The sequence below is a fragment of the Oreochromis aureus genome, linkage group 3 (genome assembly GCF_013358895.1).
Source record: "Oreochromis aureus strain Israel breed Guangdong linkage group 3, ZZ_aureus, whole genome shotgun sequence".
Lineage (NCBI taxonomy): Eukaryota > Metazoa > Chordata > Actinopteri > Cichliformes > Cichlidae > Oreochromis > Oreochromis aureus.
The window spans coordinates 16,652,753-16,672,393 of record NC_052944.1 but is presented as its reverse complement, the minus strand read 5'-3'; the positions used below and the strand labels follow the sequence as shown (position 1 = coordinate 16,672,393).

Below are 19,641 nucleotides of genomic sequence, written 5' to 3'. Positions count from 1 at the left end.
GTACAGAAAAAAGTAAAAATGTAATCATTAGCTGTATATACAGAGGTCCAGGTACCTTTAAAGACCGGAAGAAACATTCACAGAAATAGCTCACAAAAACTTTTCATTTGTGGAGATCTCACTATTGATTTGCTAAACCCAAATAAACATAAAATCACAGAGGAATTTATCAACACAATGTACTGTATGAACCTGCTCCCCAGAATTACTAGACCTACCAGGATCACATCACATTGTGCAATGACACAGAAAAATTGAATAAATTAAATAAGTGTGTACTTCTTCCCACTCCTTTTCGATATGTAAATGAATCAGAACAGAACAGAAATTTTAAAGACAAAACAGACTCCTTTATATCAGCAAACAAACAAACACATATAACAGTCCAGCAGCTGGGGAAGCAGAAAAAAAAAGAGTCTTGTAAAGAAAAAAAGAGAAATGGTCTGTGACTAAAATACAGAAAATTTCAGTATTTGTATGAGACAATAAATTAAGATAAAGTTTGTAGATTTAAATTTACATTAAATCTTATGTACCTTTTTATACTTTTTATGTTAAATAAAAGTGATTTACATATGTGAAAACAATGAATTGCCTAATAATACGGTGAAACAGTGCTGTAATACGATTAATCATGGTTAAAATTGTAAAAAAGAAAAAGAAAAAGAAAAAAAAAGGTGCTGTTATTAATATTTATTAAAAATAAAGTCCCTACACAGCAAAATCTCCAGTGTTAAATTAACACTACAGAGTGTCTATATGTGTCCACACTGTTGAGTGTTAAATGAACACTTTTGACAGTGTTGTACTTTTAAAAGTAACCTAGTCAGTTTTCAAGATGTACAATGACTAACACAGAGCAGTGCTGATTTTCTAACACTGGAATATTTCTAACATTTTGAGTTATTTTCCAGTGTTCAGAAAATCAGCACTGCTCAGTTTTATTCATTGTAAATCTTGAAAACTGACTAGGTTACTTTTAAAAATACAACACTGTCAAAAGTGTTCATTTAACACTCAACAGTGTGGACACATATAGACACTCTGTAGTGTTAATTTAACACTGGAGATTTTGCTGTGTACTACTACAAACTCCCTGAAAATAATATATCTCATCCTACCAGCCTTTGGAAAATGATTACTATAAACAAAAGCAAAACTTTTCAAACAACTATTCAAACAGTACAAAGAGTCCCTTAATGCTTTCAATAACATGTCTAATGCTATGAATTGCTTGTGTCTTTTGTTTCCCCTCTGACTGCTTGTTAGACTCTATCAGTAATAGAAAGAGCAGAGGGGTGTGGTACTTCATCACAGCCAGAGGGAGGCACTGTGGAACCATCAAACAACAGACCCCAGTGCTGATAAGGCAAGAGTTGGGGAATGGCTGCCATCACAGCATTGTAAGATGTTGAAGGAATAGAAATACTTAACTAAAAATGATAAATCCAAATAGATTAAATCACAGTACTCTTTTTTTTTTTCACTTTTATGAATGCTAGCTATACTTTCAGGAGAATAGAAGTAGTACTTGTGTAACGGAAGTGCCTGAGATGACTGAGAACCCATGATTGCAAGGTGACTGAGAAATGTTTCTAATTTAAGAAAACTATGAAGGAGTTGATATTCAACAGGTCATAAAGTCAAGAGGTGGAATGACTATCCTGAGCTGAATCAACGGGTGGAAAAGAAGAAATAATTTCAATGGAGGTAACATAAAAACACTGACACTAGATCTGAGAGAAACAGAGAGAAAAAAAAGATCACTATATAAAATAAAATGTTAAACAAAGTAATAACCCCCTTAAAATGAGATAAATACCATGCATAATGCATAAGTTTGAGAATGAAATTAACATGTTAGATGTTAGAATGAATTACGAAACAAATACTGGAGCAGGTCTAATGGGCACGGATACAAATTTGTCTGTCATTAAATATGTTACCTTTTATATATAATAATACGATAAATAATTTAAATGAAATAAAAACAATTAAAATTACAATTAAAGTGTAGTTTATATTTTCAAGTGTGAACATCTCTATTCCTGCTTTACAGTGAGCTGAAGTAAAACCAGGAATCATAAATGTTGTTCTAGTAGTGAGAAAACCAATTCATCATCAATCAGCATGACTTCTTTACTCTTTCAAATTCCAGAAGAAGGGATGGTTTAAGCATTCTTCTGCTTTGGGTCTGTCCTTTGGCTCTTTGCTGATCATCCACTTGATGAGATCCTTTGCCACCACATCTTGAACATGATCCAAACAGTACATATTAAATTTTGGACTCCCATTCAAAGGATTTTGACAATGAAGCACCTTTAGACTTTCAAGAATCTGTTTGACAAGTTTCTTTAACATAAGTGGGTCATGGTCATTATTATTGATATATTCTTCCAGAGTGTATTCACAAAGTTGCAGACAAAGATATCTCATCTTCCTGAAAATCAACATATTGTACGATATAAGGATGATTAATTTCAGGGTGTCGTAGGATTTCTTCTTTGTTCTTCAGCACTTCGTAGTTGCTTTAGACATTGGCCGTTTCTCTGTTCTTAAGTACACAAGTCCGTACTCATATTCTCACTTCTTTGCAACTTCGTAAGTTCACATGGGAACGTAGAGCGATTTGTGTACAATTGGAACACCAGTGCACTTGATGATGTCACAGGTCAGCCTAACATGGCTGGCTCAGCCCGCTCAAATATCAATAAATAATACAATAAAATTATATATGAACGTTACTGTGTGTTTTTCTTGAAAAATAATGCATGAAAAATATTTCATCAATTACTTTATCTGTACTATAGCAAGATGTGCGCCTATATAAAGGCCACTGGTGGGAAACAATCGTGGGAATAGTTTGTGGTAGCTATGGTTCATCTGCTGAGTAAAAAGATAAGGAAAGAAAAGAAAAATGGATCAGGTGGTTGTCGCCGGCATTCTTTGCCTTTAGGCTGAGGAAGAAGCAGCACAACTAAGAAGATGGAGCTGGGAGAGAAGAGCCAGGAGGAAGAAGAGGGAGAGGAGACAGGCTTTGACAGCGTGCCTTCTTGACTCGGTACATTTTTTTTAAAATTTATGGCCTGATGTTTCTATGTATGTACTCCACAAACTAGAGAAAAGGTCGCATTTGCTGCGTATAATGTCATACGGTGGTAGATCAATACTATATAAAGCCTGTACGGTTTAGCAAAAGTACCACTGTGCATTACTGAAACACAAGCTTTACTCTCTAAAGACAAATGTATTGCCAAGTAACTTAATAAAACAAACAGGACATTTGTATGTCATGCAAATGGTCAGAAATACACACTTAAGAAAGCCATCAAAGTTCATATTGTCTTTTAATCACAAATTTAAGTAAACGTGTCATGAAGTATACTAAAAAATAACAATTAATAATTCAGTAACTGTTCAATAAATGTATAAAAAAACAAATTCATATATGTTTGAATACTTTAAGTGTGTCTTTTTTCTTTTTTTAAACAGAAAAAAAAAGCCCAGCAAAAATATACACACAAATAAATAATTGCCCCCATCATTTCAATGTTCTTTGCTGGAGCTGACCTCAAACCAGCCTTCAGACTTTCAAGAACCAGCATCAACATGCTTGTGTAAATGCTCCCCCGGCAAAAACCACACAGTTGGAACGATGAAACTGAGGTGCTTGTAACCATTTACTGGCTGGCCTGCGGAGCCTCATATAGAGTGACGGCAGACATCTTTGCCATGGCAGTAGCAACAGTGTGCAGGATTGTCCAGTGTCATTGAGGAAATGATGAGCATTCTGCACCAAGTGATTCATTTCCCTAAGACAGAAGAGATGGAGGAGGTTGGGACAGGCTTTGCGTGCCTCGCTGGCATTCTGTTTCACAGCTGGTGCAATTGATGGTTGCCACATCTGGATTCTTCCACCTGGGAAACCACATAAAGGTCCTACATCAATAGGAAACTGTTCCCCTCTATTGTGCTGCAGGGCATCTGTGATGCCAGAGGTACATTCCTAGATGTGTACATTGGTAATTCAGGATCTGTGCATGATGCACTTGTACTGCGAAGATCACCAATGTACAAACAGGCCCTGTATCCACCAGCAGACTTCTTCCTCTTGGGAGACGGAGGATACCCATGCCTTCAGCACCCAGTTGCAATAATGACCCCATATTGTCAGTCTGTGTCAAGTAATTACATAATTCCCTTCTCATTACACCTACAAACACAGAGTAGTGCTACATCTGTTACTGTGAACCATGCTGAGCTTTAACAGAAGAAATGCAATATTCTACCAATTATTTAAAAAAAAAGTTTGCTAAGCACTGAACAAAAGTATGCAATGTTTTTTTCTTTTAAAGCTCAAGTTGAAGAAATCCAGCTCTTCAAAATCCTGTATTGATTTTGGGTTAGTCCCTGATTGTTTAAATAAGAATAATATAGTTTCACAGTACTGGGTCTCTGACTCATTATTTGTGATTCAGTTCTTAGTTTAATAGTATTTGATAATTGTTATTCCTGGTTTTGGTTATCTTTCATTGTTGCCTAGTGATCTTATCTCTTCCTTCCTTTGTATTTCTTAGCCTGTGTTCGGTCTCTGTCCCCATGTTTTCTCTGTGCCTGTCCTGGTCCCACCTCTCCTGTCTAGTTACCCTTCTCCCCATGTCCTTTTTTACTTTGATAGTCTTGCGTGCTATGCCAGTGTGTCTAGTTTTGCTTTCCTTGTGTCGTTCTGCCTAATTAATCCCAGCTGTGTTTCCCTCCTGTCTCCCGTTCCCTGATTACTCCAGTGTGTATTTAAGCCCCGTGTTTTCCTTGCTATGTGTTGTGTTGCACCCTCACTGTGCTGTGTGTTTCCCTCTGTCTTTCTGGTAGCATTCTAGTTCTCTGTTCCCAGTTTCTCTAGTTAGTGCTATGTGCTTTGAGTTTTCTAGTTTTAGTTTCCTATTGTTCACGTTCAAGTTCTCCAGCCAATATAGCTGTGCTTTGAGTTGACATGACAAAGAGTCAATATAATGCCAACTCCACTTACAGACCACAAAGCGGTATCAATTTCTTTAAGTCCTAATGCTGCCCAAGCGCTTAGGAGCTGCTATTGTAAACTTAATAATTCCCTTCTAAAACATGAGAGAGTGATTGAAGATATTTTGTTATTAATTTTTTTTATTTTATTTTATTTTTTTCTCTTTGGCTCTCGGAGGAGGTGGACGCATCTTTCACCCTCTCCCTCCCTTATCTTCCCTGCTGCTGCTTCTATGTCTTTGTCTAGTCTCGTCTAACTCTAACCCTCAAAGAGTTTCTCAGACTTGTTCTCTAAAACCTAAAGAATTATGGATTTGATCAATTGGTCCCGTAACGAAACTGACACCTTCCTGGGCTTAGGTGAGAGCTGGATTGTCCTGTGGAGACGTTTGCTGCCGGATACTCGATGGTTGGTTGCGTTGTGTGTCTGGCGACACTCTCCATGGAGGACATTGAACGACATCTACCAATTTGGAACCACGATAACAGAGTTCGGGCTGATTGGAGCTGGCTCGGACGTGGCTTATCGAAGAACAAGAAGCAGCTACAGCTGTTCAAAATCCCACAAGGCTGGCTGACATGATAGACGATGGGCAGGGCTGTGAGTACTCAGACTGTGTTTTGAACGCAATATGGATAAGATCTTGGAGAAGCTCATGGCTCTGCAATATGGACAACATCTTGGAGAAGAAGAACGGGAATTGAGAGAATTGGTGACCAGTCATGGACATTAGACCAACTGTAAAAATTGGATGCAGTTGTTCGCACTAAACCCAAACATTCACCATCTTCACTCATGCGGCTATCCCACTGGCACCAGCTGAAGGCCTGCCAACGTCAAAGCTGACTGGAACAACAAAAATTCTCCATGATAACAGGATTGTTGTCAGAACTCTTTGTCCCTCCTTCAAGGCCACCTGGGTCCACTGGAGACTGTTGTCCTTCGCTTAACTGGGCGTGGTGACACTTTCTCTCAGCTGAACACGGGATACACACACACACAAACACACACACACACACACACGCACAAAACATGTACACTGATACTGATACACCCTCTCTATCACCCTACCTCCACCGAATCCAAGGCCTCCTCCCATGCTTACCTCCCTTCCGATGTGGACAGCGGATCAGCTGGAGGCGCAATCGAAGATTGCAGCGGTCCCAGATCCAGCTGTACACACTGGAATACTCTCCCATGTTGCTTGTCTGCGTTTTATTGTGTTATGATGTGTTGATATCTGTGCATTCCTGGATTATCCTTTTGTGTTACACATTTCAATGTTTTTTTCCTTTGCTACCTAGCCTGACCTGTCTCCCCAATGTGATGTTTGTGTATTGTATGTATGGTCGGCCAGGTTGTGGGCAACTGCAACTGACAAATGAAGGCTATCTCATCTCATCATCTCATAATTAAACATTTCTGAGATAAAGCCTGTCATCTTTACTGTCAAAACTAGGAGCTTTTCAGATTTGGAGCTGGAGTATGGCCCATCAACAGCAAAACAAAGGAAAACTGAATGTAATTACAGGGATAACTGCTCTCACTCAGATCTCACCGGAAAACCTATCCGAAGATGATAAGATTGATTTGGTTTTGCAACATAATAAACTAAATAACTTTACAAATTGAAAGCAGAAGGAGCCTTTGTGAGGTCAAGGAGAAGGTGGCAAATAACATTTGATTTTTTTTTTAAACTAGAGAAATCTCATTCTAACTTCAGCTCCGTTTGAAGACTTATATCATAACTGATGTCCCCCAAAAGGTTTATATTTATTGCTCCAAATTTTATAAAGATTTATACCAGTCAGACTATGATGAGAGTTCTGCTCAGAACTTTTCGGGGCAACTCTCTGATAATATCAATAAAGGAAGCTCAGACAAGCTGCTGCGATGGGCTGATATCTGTTGGTGAAGTTCTACCTGCCATTCGATGTCTTAAACTTAAACTTTGTTTTACAAGAAAATCTTCATGCCCCTCCCCAGCACAAACATATCCTCCAACCACACACAGACCTATTTATTCTTTTCAAACTCCAGTGCAGTTTATTTCACACATCAAACCTTTTGTAAATTACAGCTAGCAATAAAATAAACTACCACCTCTTTTACTCTACATCCACACCTACACAGGTATTTTTGAAAATGCAGCTTTTTCTATACGTTTGGGTGTTTCATTCATACGTAAACTGTTTTGAATCACTGAAAACTGAGATTTTTTAAAACTCCTGCCAGCGTGGATGTTTTGGTCCGTTTATTGCCAAGCTGCAACAACACACACAAGGCGCCACCAGCAGAGGGTGCTGCATGAACCATTGAATCAGTCACTACCATAACATCCGCCCTTCTGAGTACATTATAAACAATAATGTGATAACTATGAATTCACTTTTATGTCAATACCGAAACCATTGCAGCTTAACTAATTGCTGGATATTTCAAGGCTGTTACGTCTAAATCAAATCTGTAATAAAGCATTCATTGCCTTTATTTATAACTATTATTTTATTTAACTGTGTGAAATCATTCTAACTATGAAGGTGGGGTAGACAACTGTTTGAGGGGATTATTCTGCCCCTGGCTGGTCACTCAGATGCTCGAGAGTACCCTTAAGGTACCTCAATAGGTTTCTGTCTTTTTTCAGTAGTTTGGTTACGTGGTGGTACAGGAGACTGCTGAGCCTGGTTTGGAACAGGGTTGATGTTCTCTGGCAGGACAGGGTTTTGGTGTTCAGTCGGTTCAGTCTTGGTCCCTTGAAGTGTGATGAGATGGCTCCTGTTTCGACATAAGACCTTGGTGTATCTGCTCTGCCTGATATAGTCCCATTTTCTTTCATGTCTGTGATCCAAACTTGATCTCCCGGGTGTAGTCCAGCAAGGTCTTGTGCTCTGTGTCTGTTGTTGAACCAATTCCACTGTTTCTCTCTCTCCTTCTTTTCTCTCTCTCTCTCAGTGTATTGATGTTTATCCAGCTTGGGTTGAGGCAGGATGGAAGTATGGGGACTGTGGTATGAAGTTTCCTCCCCATCAGAAGCTCTGCATGCCTATGTCCATTGGCAAGTGGTGTGGTGCGATATGCCATGAGAGTGAGATATGGGTCTCCTTCTTTCTGTAGAAGGCTCTTTACTGTTGCCGTTATCTGATCTGAACTCCGTTGGTATGCCGTGGCGTGCGAATATGGATTTCAAGTGTGCAATCACTGCTGCTGATGTGGTAGCGGACTGCTTAGTTATTTCTATGTATCTTGAGAAATAGTCCACTACAACCAAATACTGGCTGTTACTCCAGTCAAAAAAATCAGCATCAACTAACTCCAACGGCCGTGTAGGAAACTCGGTTTGCATGAGTGTTTCTCTGGGTTGCTGTCTCACCTTTGCACATGTCTCACATTCTGCTACCAGCTGTTGTACTTGAGAGCTCAGTCCTGGCCACCGTACCGACTGCTTGGCTCATTCCCTGGACTTTGCAATCGCCTGGTGACCTGTGTGCAGTCGTGTCAAAACATCTTTTTCTAATGTCTTTGTAATAACTATGTGCATACCTTTTAGGAGAAGTTCATTTTTAACTGTCAGGTCCCCTGCATGCTGGTGGTATGGGAAACATGGACCTGGTATGTTGTGTTTGTCTGGCCAGCCATTTTTGCAGTAGAGTTTGATTTGTTTTAGTGTTTCATCTTTGTCCTGCTGCTCTCTTATTTGTTGTAGTCTCTCTTCTGTTGCAGGAACGCCTGAAATCATATGATGTGCATACAAGTTTATGTCATCTCTTAATGTCTCATCACAAACACAAATATCGTTCTTTCTGGCACTCTGGACAGCACGTCTGCAGTTGCTATGTGTTTGCCTGGGATATGTGAGATAGTGAAAGAGTACCTCATTAATCTGATTCTCAGTCTTTGCACTTGTGGCGGCAGTTCATCTAAGTTCGTGGAGCCTAAAAGGCTTGTGATCTGTCTCAACATGAAACTCAGTGTTTGGTGGTTTACTCAGTTCTGACTCAATGCTGTCAAACGCTTTTTGTAGAGCCTCACTCCAACACCACGTTTTTGGCACTGAGTAGTTCTCTCAGTGGCTGTGTTTTCCCTGCTAGGTGGGGAAGGTACTTGCCTAGATGATTAACCATTCCCAGGAATAGTCTCACTCCACTTACATCGGTTGGTGCCTCCATGTTGCTGACCACTTTCACTTTTTCTGGGTCTGCTTTGACTCCTGTGCTGTCAATGATCTGTCCGAGGAACTTGATTGAGGTTTTTGCAAACTCACATTTCTCACTTTTCAATGTCACACCTGCTTTTGTGAGCCGCTCCAGGACTGCGACTAGTCTCTTGTCGTGCTGGGCCTGTGTGTCAACGTAAACCAAAATGTCATCCATTTGGCAGACAACTCCATCCAGCCCCTCCAAAAGCTGAGACATTCATTTCTGAAAATGCTCAGGAGCTGAGGATATGCCAAAACAGCGTCTGCTTTAAGCTCAATTTTGTATTCTCCCTCCATTCGGCCTAAACCGCTGAATAGCTTTGGAAACTGCTGCTTTACTGCCTCTACTGAAATGAGCGACACTGCTTCTACTCTGGCCACTAACCCAAGTGCTACACTTGCTGGGCGGCTAAGTAACCCAAGTGTCAGGTCTGCTACTACAAACACAGGTTGTACAGTAGTTTTGCTCGGAGTGCTCAGGTTAGCTGTAAATTTCCCTCTAACTGCTAGTGAAGACATTCCTGCACCATACAGTTTCAGATCTGTGGGCTGCAGCTGTGGTTTTCGTGCTATGGTGTTGTACTCTTTTTCAGGCAAGACCGTGACATCCGCTCCTGTGTCAATTTTAAACCAACAGTCTATATTGTTAACTTTTATTTTAGTCATCCCCGCATCCTGAGTTCTATCTGATGCCACTGTTCTCAAAAATGCTACTTTTCTCTCTTCACTGTCACCACCTGCTGCCCGTATTTCTCCCACTGCCCCAGACCTGCACACTCTTGCATAGTGACCTTTCTCTTTACACTGATTGCAGAATACCTCTTTGGCTGGAAACCTTGCCATTTGTTTGCATCTTTATTTTTTATTTTCAGCCTTATTAAAAGGCTCACCTTTTGTTAATATCAAGTTTTGTTCCACGTTCTTTTGTGTCCGCATTTAGGTCTACTATTCACAATTCATACAGTCTGCTTCTGCATACTGTGACAATGATTATGAATCACTCAGACTAATGTAATATTTTAAGTTTCTTTCTTTATTGAATTAACTCTGGCCAAGGGAGCCAGTGAGAAAAAATCCAAAATACTGTCTTAAGTTATTAACATTTGAAATGATAATGGCACTTGAAAAGCAACACAAAATTAGCTGCCTTTCCAGAAAAACACAAACACTTCTCAGAAGTACTTAAGGTTTTGTGACTATAAAAAACCTTGTTTTCTCTTTGCCTCCCAGGCATCTAGACTTCTGATTGGCCAACATCTCTACATGGTTACATTTTGGCATGTTCTTGACAGTGTTTGACTTCGTTTTCTTGCATTTACATGTGGACGGAGATATTTTTTCAAAACTGCACGTGTGGATGGGATTAATTTATTTATTCTTAATGAAAACGTAAAGTCTTTAACCCCCCCCCCCCCAAAAAAAGCCTCTCTGTGCAAAATGGGTTTAAAAACATAAACAATTGTGGGATTTCGACAGGGGGAACAAACCGTGACAGGATCAACCTGATATCATTTGTATCCCACTATAACTTTACGGTATAAAGAGCTAAAATCTCCAAAATTTCAGGAGTAGTTAGTCATTATAAGAAGTGTTTGCGAACTAAAAATCAAGAATGCGGGATACTGTTTGTCCATGATTTGGACAGCGCAGCACGTGGGGAAACTGATTCTGCCGGGGATACCTACCTTGGCACCACCGTTGTGCAGTTGAAGCCAAAAGCAAGATATGCTTCATCATATTTTGGAGTCTTAACCCTCACGTTAAGTGAGGGTTCCCGATGGTTAGGGACAAATGCAATCAAATGGCAGGATCCTGCAAATGGACCAAACTTCAGTCAGGAGAACGACTAAGATAATCCATCCACAATATGAGGTTAGTAATTAACATACTGCTTCATGGGCTGGGCTGCAGTTACATCGTAAGGTTTCAAAAACTGAGCTTTAAAATGAACAGTGGTAATAAAAACCGAGAGAGGCCGACAGTGATCACTGACTTTTTTAGGGGCTTGTTCAGATTAAATAGAACAATATACAAAGCATTAAAACATACAGCAGCCTTAATAAATGCAGAGTAGCTTGGACCCGAAAGCAGGGTTCATACGTCATCACTTAACACCCGCTAGCAGCTCCTATCGCACGGTGTGCTGTAGTAGTTTTGTGATGTTCAGTGCTTGTCTTGTCTTTCAGTTACAGTGAAAAACAAAACAAAAAACAAACAAATGTAAAACATATTATATTCATTACTGCGTGAAATGGTAATTATTTTTTCTCTGTGGTCTTTCAAATGTTAAAAAATATCAGGTTACTTGATATTTTCAGCATATGCTTAAATTGCCGTGTTAGCGCCAAAATACACACGTGCTGTCATGGTCCGGAGTTGGATGCCTCAGTGTTTAAGTTTTGTTTATTCAATGTTCTGGGATTGTGTGAGTATTTTCATAGTTTTGTCTTTTGTATTTTTCTTCTTTAGTTATTTCTTAGCACTACTGCGATCCCCCCCCCCGCAGCCTTTAGGCTTTGTCTCTGTGCCTCCCTTGTCAGTCCTATGTCCTACATCAGTGTGTCAAGTTTTGCATCCCCTTGGTCTCGTCATGTTTGATAAGTTTGATGATGCTGTGTGTGTGTGTGTGTGTGTGTGTGTGTGTGTGTGTGTGTGTGTGTGTGTGTTTCCTCCGTGCTCCCTGTTATCTTCGTCCCTAGCCTCTCGTTTCCAGGTTTCCCAGGGTTTATTTAGTAGTTTCCAGCTTCTAGTTTAGGTTTGTTTTTTGCAAGTTTATTTTTATTGAGTTTCTGCAACAGCAATAAAGCAGCCTCTTTGAGTTCATCTTTTGAGTTTGAGCCCTGCGTTTGGATCTACATCCTGCCTGCCACACACCCGAACCTTGACACATGCCCACATTCATATATACACATAGATTACTCGGTAATACTCTTAACATGTAAAATGCGAGCCCACAGGTGGGTCTACCCTATCTGTACACAGTAGCATCATCATATAGGGGTGGGTTGGTGTATTTGCACCAGCACAGTCGTATGCTATCAGCTTAACGGAATAGCTAGCAGACGCCATCAATGAAGAGCCCACCGGTGTCAAAAAACGTTGAGCTCGTGCGTCTTTTAATGAACGTCCAGGTGTATGAAAGCTAAGAGACCAAGGCTCGTTTCCATATGGATACCGGGAAACATCTATAAAACCGGTGCATGTCTCGCAGACTAGCCCCTGCCAGTCAGTCTCACGCCTCTTGGAAGACTACATTATTTGTAATATTTTACAAAAATGTCACAACACGCCAGCCCTGCTCTCCTCATCACTTTCTTTATCTTGCAGCGTATCCGGTGTGTGTGTGTGTGTGTGTGTACATATACGATTCTATTTATATATGAAGATTTTGGAGATAAGTACTGAGGCACCAGTAAAGTTGACAATAACAAAACAGAAATGGTTTTTTTTATATTAAAAGCAGAGTGTCTGTCACTAAAAATGTCCGTTTTAGCACTTTTTGGAGAAAAATGAGTAAAACGCTTAAATAATATAAATTATATGGGGAAAATGCACTATTTACTTTATCTCTATAGACCCTGTACAGTTTGTAAACGGTGATGACTGTGGTAATATAAGGGTCTGTAGTCGTCATTTTCAGGGGAGGACATGTGATGTGCATAATTTTTAAGCAACTCAGTGTTATAAAAGTCATTTCCAGAAGCTGTTGCTACTCCAAGTAGCCTAGGCAGTTTACATAATAAATTTAGTCCAGACTGATTAAGATGTTTAGCCCTGCCCCCCCTTTAACCAACTTTATACTGATCAGCTACCCCTTGCAAACGTGAGATATCAGCTCTCATCCTATCTTATAAAGCCAGGCGCTTGTTGAAGGGCAAACTGTTGTGGAAATCTTGTTGTGAACTTTCAAACCGGGCATTTTCACTGTAAAAAGTGGAGGATATGCCTGAGAAAATAAACAAACAAGGGCCACTGCACATTCAGTGTTAATAACATAGTAAAGTATACACTGTTCTCTGATTCTCTGTCTTTTGATTCTAATGTAAATGTAGTGTATTGACATAACATAGACACCATTACAGATTAAGCACATCTTTCAACTTTTTTAAAGAAATTTATTTAGCCACTAAACATCAAATTTGCAGTTTTTTACAATATGAAAATGAGAAGAAAATCTTTAATAAAACATACAAATTCTAATATTTTTAGTAAATTTGCAATGACATTGACTTTAATTCAAAATACATGTTTAGGAAAGTCGGCATGGTACATAATACTAGTATACAGCTGGCATGTTATGTATAAATTTTCAAAAATCAAAATGCATGCTTAAGCTATTTTATTCACACAACAAAACTAAAATAAATTTAAAAAAGGAAAAAGTAAGTTAATCCCATCCGGAATAACACTGAAAAAAATGTTTGTCTGTATGTAATTAAAAAAACTTAAGTGGAAGAATTTATCCTTAAGTACTGTCAGTGTTCCCATTTTTTTTTTTTTTTTGAGGTTCAAATTTTTTTTTACTAACATTTGCAAATGCAGCCACCATAATAGCACATTTTAGATTCACTACTAAATATAAAACCATACAAAAAACTACTGTACAGTCCTTAATGACATCCTTCGTCCTGATTGAATTCAACTTTGTTTAAAGTCACTATTGAGACTCCTTTACTGCGACACTCAGAGGGTTGTCTGTACTTGTAGACATCATTGCAAAGGCGGTATTAATGTCCTTTGTTTCTTCTCTTTGAAGCATTTCCTTCAAGGGTGTCTCTAAATTCCAGCCGTGTATCTTGGTAAACTTGTAAACACACCCAAAGAGATCAGGAAATAACACTAATACGTCAGTTTCAGGAGCTTCTTTGCGACTGTGAAGAAGGAAACTTTTATTAACGAGAGGTAACAAGAAAAGTAAACTTCCAACTTTGTCATAATATCATGTGTGTGTGTGTTTGTATATATGTTTGTTCATGAATTAATAATTTTTCATTTAGTTTAACTTACTTATGCTCATGGAGATTGCGTATAAAGCGCAGTAATCCCAGTGTGGTTTCAGGGTACGGCTTTCTGCCATCCATCTTTAGAACCAGCTCTTGGGGAAACTGCAACAACAAAACATGGTGGTCATGAACTGGACTTTAAGAATACATAAGCTTGCACTCTCATCTTTAAGTCACCTTATTTTTCCACAGTTTGAAGGATCCATTAGCACATGCTTCTAGTGAACCAATGAGCTTTTCATCAGCCTTTCGACAGTTTGCCACCTCCTCCCTGTTGCCAGTTTCCCTCAAATATTCAAACTGCCTGGAAATAAGTAAACACACACACACACACACACACACACACACACACACACACACACACACACACACACACACACACACACACACACACACACACACAAAGTAGAATCACAACGGGAGCAGTACAAAAGAGTAGAAGTGTAGGAGAATAGTTTAGTATTTGCTGCCAATGTTAACATGCCTGTCTGAGTACAAGACAGTTTGACCTCATTTTCCCAACATATGGATTAAGCCCAGCAATAGACTGAAAACTTTTCCCCCATGTGTGGGAAAATGATTGAAAATACTTTACAGTTTAGGCTATCATTAGCAAATCTATTCTTGCTTTACTAAAGTGAAACTAGTAATCACAGACTCTGTTACAGCATGAGTTCCTTACTCACCTAACATGGACATCTTTATTCCTGTTTTACAGTGTCAAACCAGGAATCGTACATCATGTTCCAGTAATCAGGAAAAATGATTTATCACTCAGCATGACTTCCTTACTTTTCAGAAGTCCAGAAGAAGGGATGGTTTAAGCATTCTTCTATTTTGGGTCTGTCCTTTGGCTCTTTGTTGATCATCCACTCGATCAGATCCTTTGCCACCTCATCTTGAACATGATCCAAACTGTACTTCCCATCATAAATGTTAGACTCACATTTAAAGGATTTGCCAAATGGATGGTGGCCTCCAGAGAGGATATAATAGATCAGCATGCCTGCCACCTTAACAGTAACACATCAGTTTAGGTATTTTTACCAAGGCATCTTTCAGTTAATCAAATTTTTTATGGAGTTGTATTACCTGGATGTCAGTGCTTGACTTGTATGATATCACAGATTCTTCTGCTTCTTCTGCTAAAGTCTCTCGGGCCATCCAGCATCTGGTTCCTGCACTGCATGTACGTAAAGTTGTTTGGCCTTTGAGTAAGCGTCTGCTTATGCCAAAATCAGCTAATCTCGCCCTCCCAGTAACATCTGCAGGAGGCATAAGATACAAAACTGATGAAACTAAATCATTAATTTATATTTACCTGACATCTGTTTTGTTTCGTTTTCCCCTGAATTTCAAACATGTCTCACCAATCAGAACGTTCTGGGGTTTGAGATCTCGGTGGAGAATTTTAGGATTTCCACAGTGAAGCACCTTTAAACTTTCAAGAATTTGTTTCACAAGTTTCTTTAACATCTGTGGGTCAGGGTCATTGTTGCTGATATATTCTTCCAAGGTGTATTCACAAAGTTGCAGACAAAGATATCCAAAGTTCTCGTCCTCTGCAGCATCAACATATCGTACGATATAAGGATGATCGAGTTCTGGGAGTCGTAGGATTCCTTCTTCGTTCTTCAGCACGTCATAGTTGCTTTTAGACATTCTCTTAATGGCAACTTCTGTGCCGTCCTCTCTCAGCCCCAAGAAGACTTCAGTACCATCGCTTCCCTTTGCTATTCTGAATTCTGCATCATTCACATAAATAATGCTTCTGATTCTGGATATTTTACTGTCATCTGTGCCAACAAGTTTCTCCAGTTTCTCCTTCCACCTGTTGCTGATTTGAAGCCATTTATGTTTTTCTGCATTTTTATTGTTGCTGTAGTCAAAAGGCTTCACATCTGAAGTTGATTCTACAACAGGAACTTTTGATGTTAGTTCAGTTGCTGCAGTGGAAACTTCAGCATGTGGGTCTTCTTGTTTTTCCTTCTTTTCCATATTTTTCTTCTTTGTTTTCTTCTTCCTGACTAAAGGTGAGGCTATGTTTCCCTCACAGTTTTGAATCCTTAAATAATTGTTTAGACTTTTCAGCACCTCTTTCATCTTTTCATTCATTTCCATTTCTACAGATGTCAGTATGTCCTCGGGCACTGAAGTTATCACTGATTTAAAAATATTAGCTGTCTGTTCAACTGACAGCAGGTTTCCAAATATACCGTATGTGTAGACCCTGATCTCAGTGGAGTGTTGCTCATTTACAAAAGGGGCAACTGTTCTGCATAAGTTCTCTAAAAAGCTGACGTGCCAGTCCTTTGTGCCTTTTGTTTTCTGTGTTATCACATACAGTGTTTGTAGCACTGCTGCACAGATGTCAGGTCTCTCTTTTAAGCAAAGCAGTTTCAGTAGTTGTGGAATTATAGCTACTGCATGCTCATTTGTTATGTCTTCCATTGTGCAGAAAACTGCATTCAAACATTCAACTGCCCTCCCTACTTGTGTCTTAGGGATGTTTGGAAAGCGACTGGCTGCACCTGCAATGTAAGTATTTACATTTCCAGTTTCCTTTAGCCATTTAATGCAAGCCTGGCAGTATTTTTCTTTCCCTCTCCCAGTAACAGTAAAAAGGATTTCAATCATGGTCAGATGAGTCTGAGGATCCTCTGACAACATGTGACTGTTGAACATTTTAAACACTTCGTCAGGTGTTTTTTCAAAAACTGCAATTTCCACTTTCAAAAAATGTCTAATTTGGGAACACACTCTATCTCCATTTGATGCAAGTTGATTAATCATCTGAGATATTTTTTTACTGTCAATAAGCCACTGAGGCTTATTCATGGACACATTAATGGGCGGCAGTGTCACCATTGCACCAGCAGAGATGAGCCTTTTCATGATATCCTCCCTGTCTTTAATGGCTGCAACTTGCAGTGGTGTGAATATCTGTTGTTGCAGAGGAGGAATGCTCCATCCATCTGGATTAGCTTTTGCCTCAAGCAACAGATCCACAAAATAAAGTGATGTTTTGTAATGTGAGACATAATGCAAAGGTGTCCAGCGGAGTCGAGAAGGTTCATTTGGGTCTGCACCCTGATGCAAAAGGTAAGAACTTATATCTCTTTTGTTATTAATAACAGCAGCAATCAATGGGGTTATATAATCCCTACACTTACTACAGGGGTAAACTCCATTAATATTGTTGTCCTTCAGTAATTTCTTGAGGTTTTTGAGGTCATTCTTAGTGATGCACTGGATTATAGGATGTGTTTCTGGTGGTAGGGGGACTGCTGCCATGAAAATATTCATGTTTTTGCTTCAGATTGCCTATGAAAGAAAGCACTGACATTAGCCAAGGTAGACAAAATTTGCTTCCATTTTAACTGCCAGAACCCCACCGACAACAAAATGAGAAGTTTAAAGGATACGGTCATTTCATTTTATATAGTAGCTTGTAGAGGTACTGAGAAGAGACACATACATTACAGGATATCACACTGAAAGATTTATACATGGAAAAATAACAACTTGGAAATATTGGTTTGCAAATGCGCCTTGAGGAAAAAAGGGCCCTGTTACACTTGAAATAAATGAAATTTAGCAAAAGTGTAGACAAAGATATCTGAAGTTCTCATCATCTGCAGTGTCAACATATCGCAGATTTATCAGCTGATTTATCTGATACCAATCTGCAGTTCCAACACATCCCAAAGGTTTTCTGTTGGATCGAGATCTGGTTCCTGTGGAGGCAATTTGAGTAAAGTGAAGCTGACCAGAAATGAACCTGCACTGTTAAAGAATGCTCGGCCTTGTTTATATCCTGCACTTTTACCATACAAGTTCTTCACCAATAAAAACAGTCCATTTTAATTATCAGCAAATATGTTGAGGCTGTGGCTGTGGAGGTCCTGTGAATCCACATAGTCTGCTTAAAACAAGAAATAGTTGTCCTTAGTGGTGATTTACAGATAATGAGCAGTGAGAATGTGAACAAGTTTAACAATGAAATGTAGGAAATACTCCTTTCCGTTTGCAGTTGTTTAAGCTGAGTAATGAGAATGGACAAATTAAAGAACTTCAAGACTGTCTTGTGCTAAGGGAGGTAATAAAGAAAACATTGAAGCACTGTTCCCTTCATTATGCAGAGAAATTACCAGCTCTTATTATGGCTGACGTGAAGTTATGTACAGATCTCTTACTTGGCAAAAAACGCACAATCCCATCACAAGATGCCATACAGGAAATAAGGGCAAAAATATCTTAAGTGGATACAAACTTCGACAGAACACCCACTGTTACATGGGTGCTTTTGTAAAGCATGCACAAAAATGATTTATTCTTTATAATTTTTGAGAGAAGTCGTGGAAAATTATAAGGAATTGTAGCATACTTACAGTGCTGAAAATAGGTGTCTGCTCTTTAAATTAGACCTACATCCGTCAAGATCTCAGGCTACAGTGCTTTTTTCCCAGTTTGTCACGCTGTCACACTCTCTTTAGCTCCGCCCATTCACAGGAATACATTCTGTTGCTTATCTTTCATGGTCCCAAGCTCAGTGTGCTCCTCCACTCTCTCTCTTTAGCGCTGTCATTCTCTCCTCTACTCTAATGTAGGTCTCTGTCATTGGCTGGGTTTGTTGAGAGGCGTGCACCTCAGCTGTTGATTACAGACACCTGACTATTATCTTGTTACTATGAGCATAGCATGTAGGAGGGGCTGCCAGATCTTTAATGTCAGGAAATAGGTGTAACAACTGCATTATGTTCCTGTTACATGCCATTGAGAAGCTATTTTTTATGCCTTTACTGTCATGTTGTGCTGGAGCAAACACAGCTTCTCATATTCTACTTTTCACTCTTGTTCTCTCTCTCTCTCTCTCTCTCTCTCACACACACACACACACACACACACGATAACATCATAGATGAATAAACAGTAATATCATAGCAATTTTCATCCTTCCCACCTTTGGTGCTCACCAATTTGTCTACAGGGCCCTACATGTAACACACTCACAAAAAGATTCTAGGTCTGACCGTGGGCAAAAACATGACAGTCAACAGTAAAATTCTAAAAGGTAATGTATTAACACAATGATCAAAAATTAAAAGATAAAAAAGTCCAGTGTCCTATTTGCGTACAAAGTAAAAACACACAGTCCAAGGTCAGAGCCAGCTATGCCACAAAGCCAGCTGCACTCCACACGTTGTTCACTTCAGCAGGGGTAGCAGTTGTCCTCTGAGACCCGCCACCCCGTAAGTAGATAGCCAGTGATCACTCAGGTCTCTGCAACTCAGCTGCCTTTAGGCTGCGGCATATAATAGGCCCTGGCCTGCACAGAGAGACAAAATAACACGGTTCACTATATAATGGGCGCACAACCTGCCCATCCCAAACATATCGGGTCATCCGAGGTTTCGTCACATTAC

The 19,641-nt window shown here is 39.4% G+C and overlaps 1 protein-coding gene across 6 annotated transcripts; it reads right to left on the bottom strand.

Moving 5' to 3' along the window:
• Positions 1 to 13,315: 13,315 nt before the first annotated feature.
• LOC120439293 (serine/threonine-protein kinase/endoribonuclease IRE1-like) lies at positions 13,316 to 18,766 on the bottom strand. 6 transcript variants are annotated; one of them, XM_039610122.1, is made up of 7 exons: positions 18,607 to 18,766; positions 15,586 to 18,137; positions 15,308 to 15,480; positions 15,008 to 15,228; positions 14,393 to 14,519; positions 14,220 to 14,317; positions 13,316 to 14,083 (listed from the first exon to the last, which is right to left on the bottom strand). In XM_039610122.1, the coding sequence occupies exons 2-7, from the start codon at positions 17,519 to 17,521 to the stop codon at positions 13,870 to 13,872; spliced, it is 2,769 nt and encodes a 922-aa protein (XP_039466056.1). In that variant the 5' UTR covers positions 17,522 to 18,137; positions 18,607 to 18,766; the 3' UTR covers positions 13,316 to 13,869. The 6 variants fall into 6 exon arrangements, 5 of the variants coding, with proteins under 5 accessions (XP_039466056.1, XP_039466058.1, XP_039466057.1 ...); XM_039610124.1 differs by having other exon boundaries at positions 15,586 to 17,952; XM_039610123.1 differs by having other exon boundaries at positions 15,586 to 17,539.
• Positions 18,767 to 19,641: the final 875 nt, after the last annotated feature.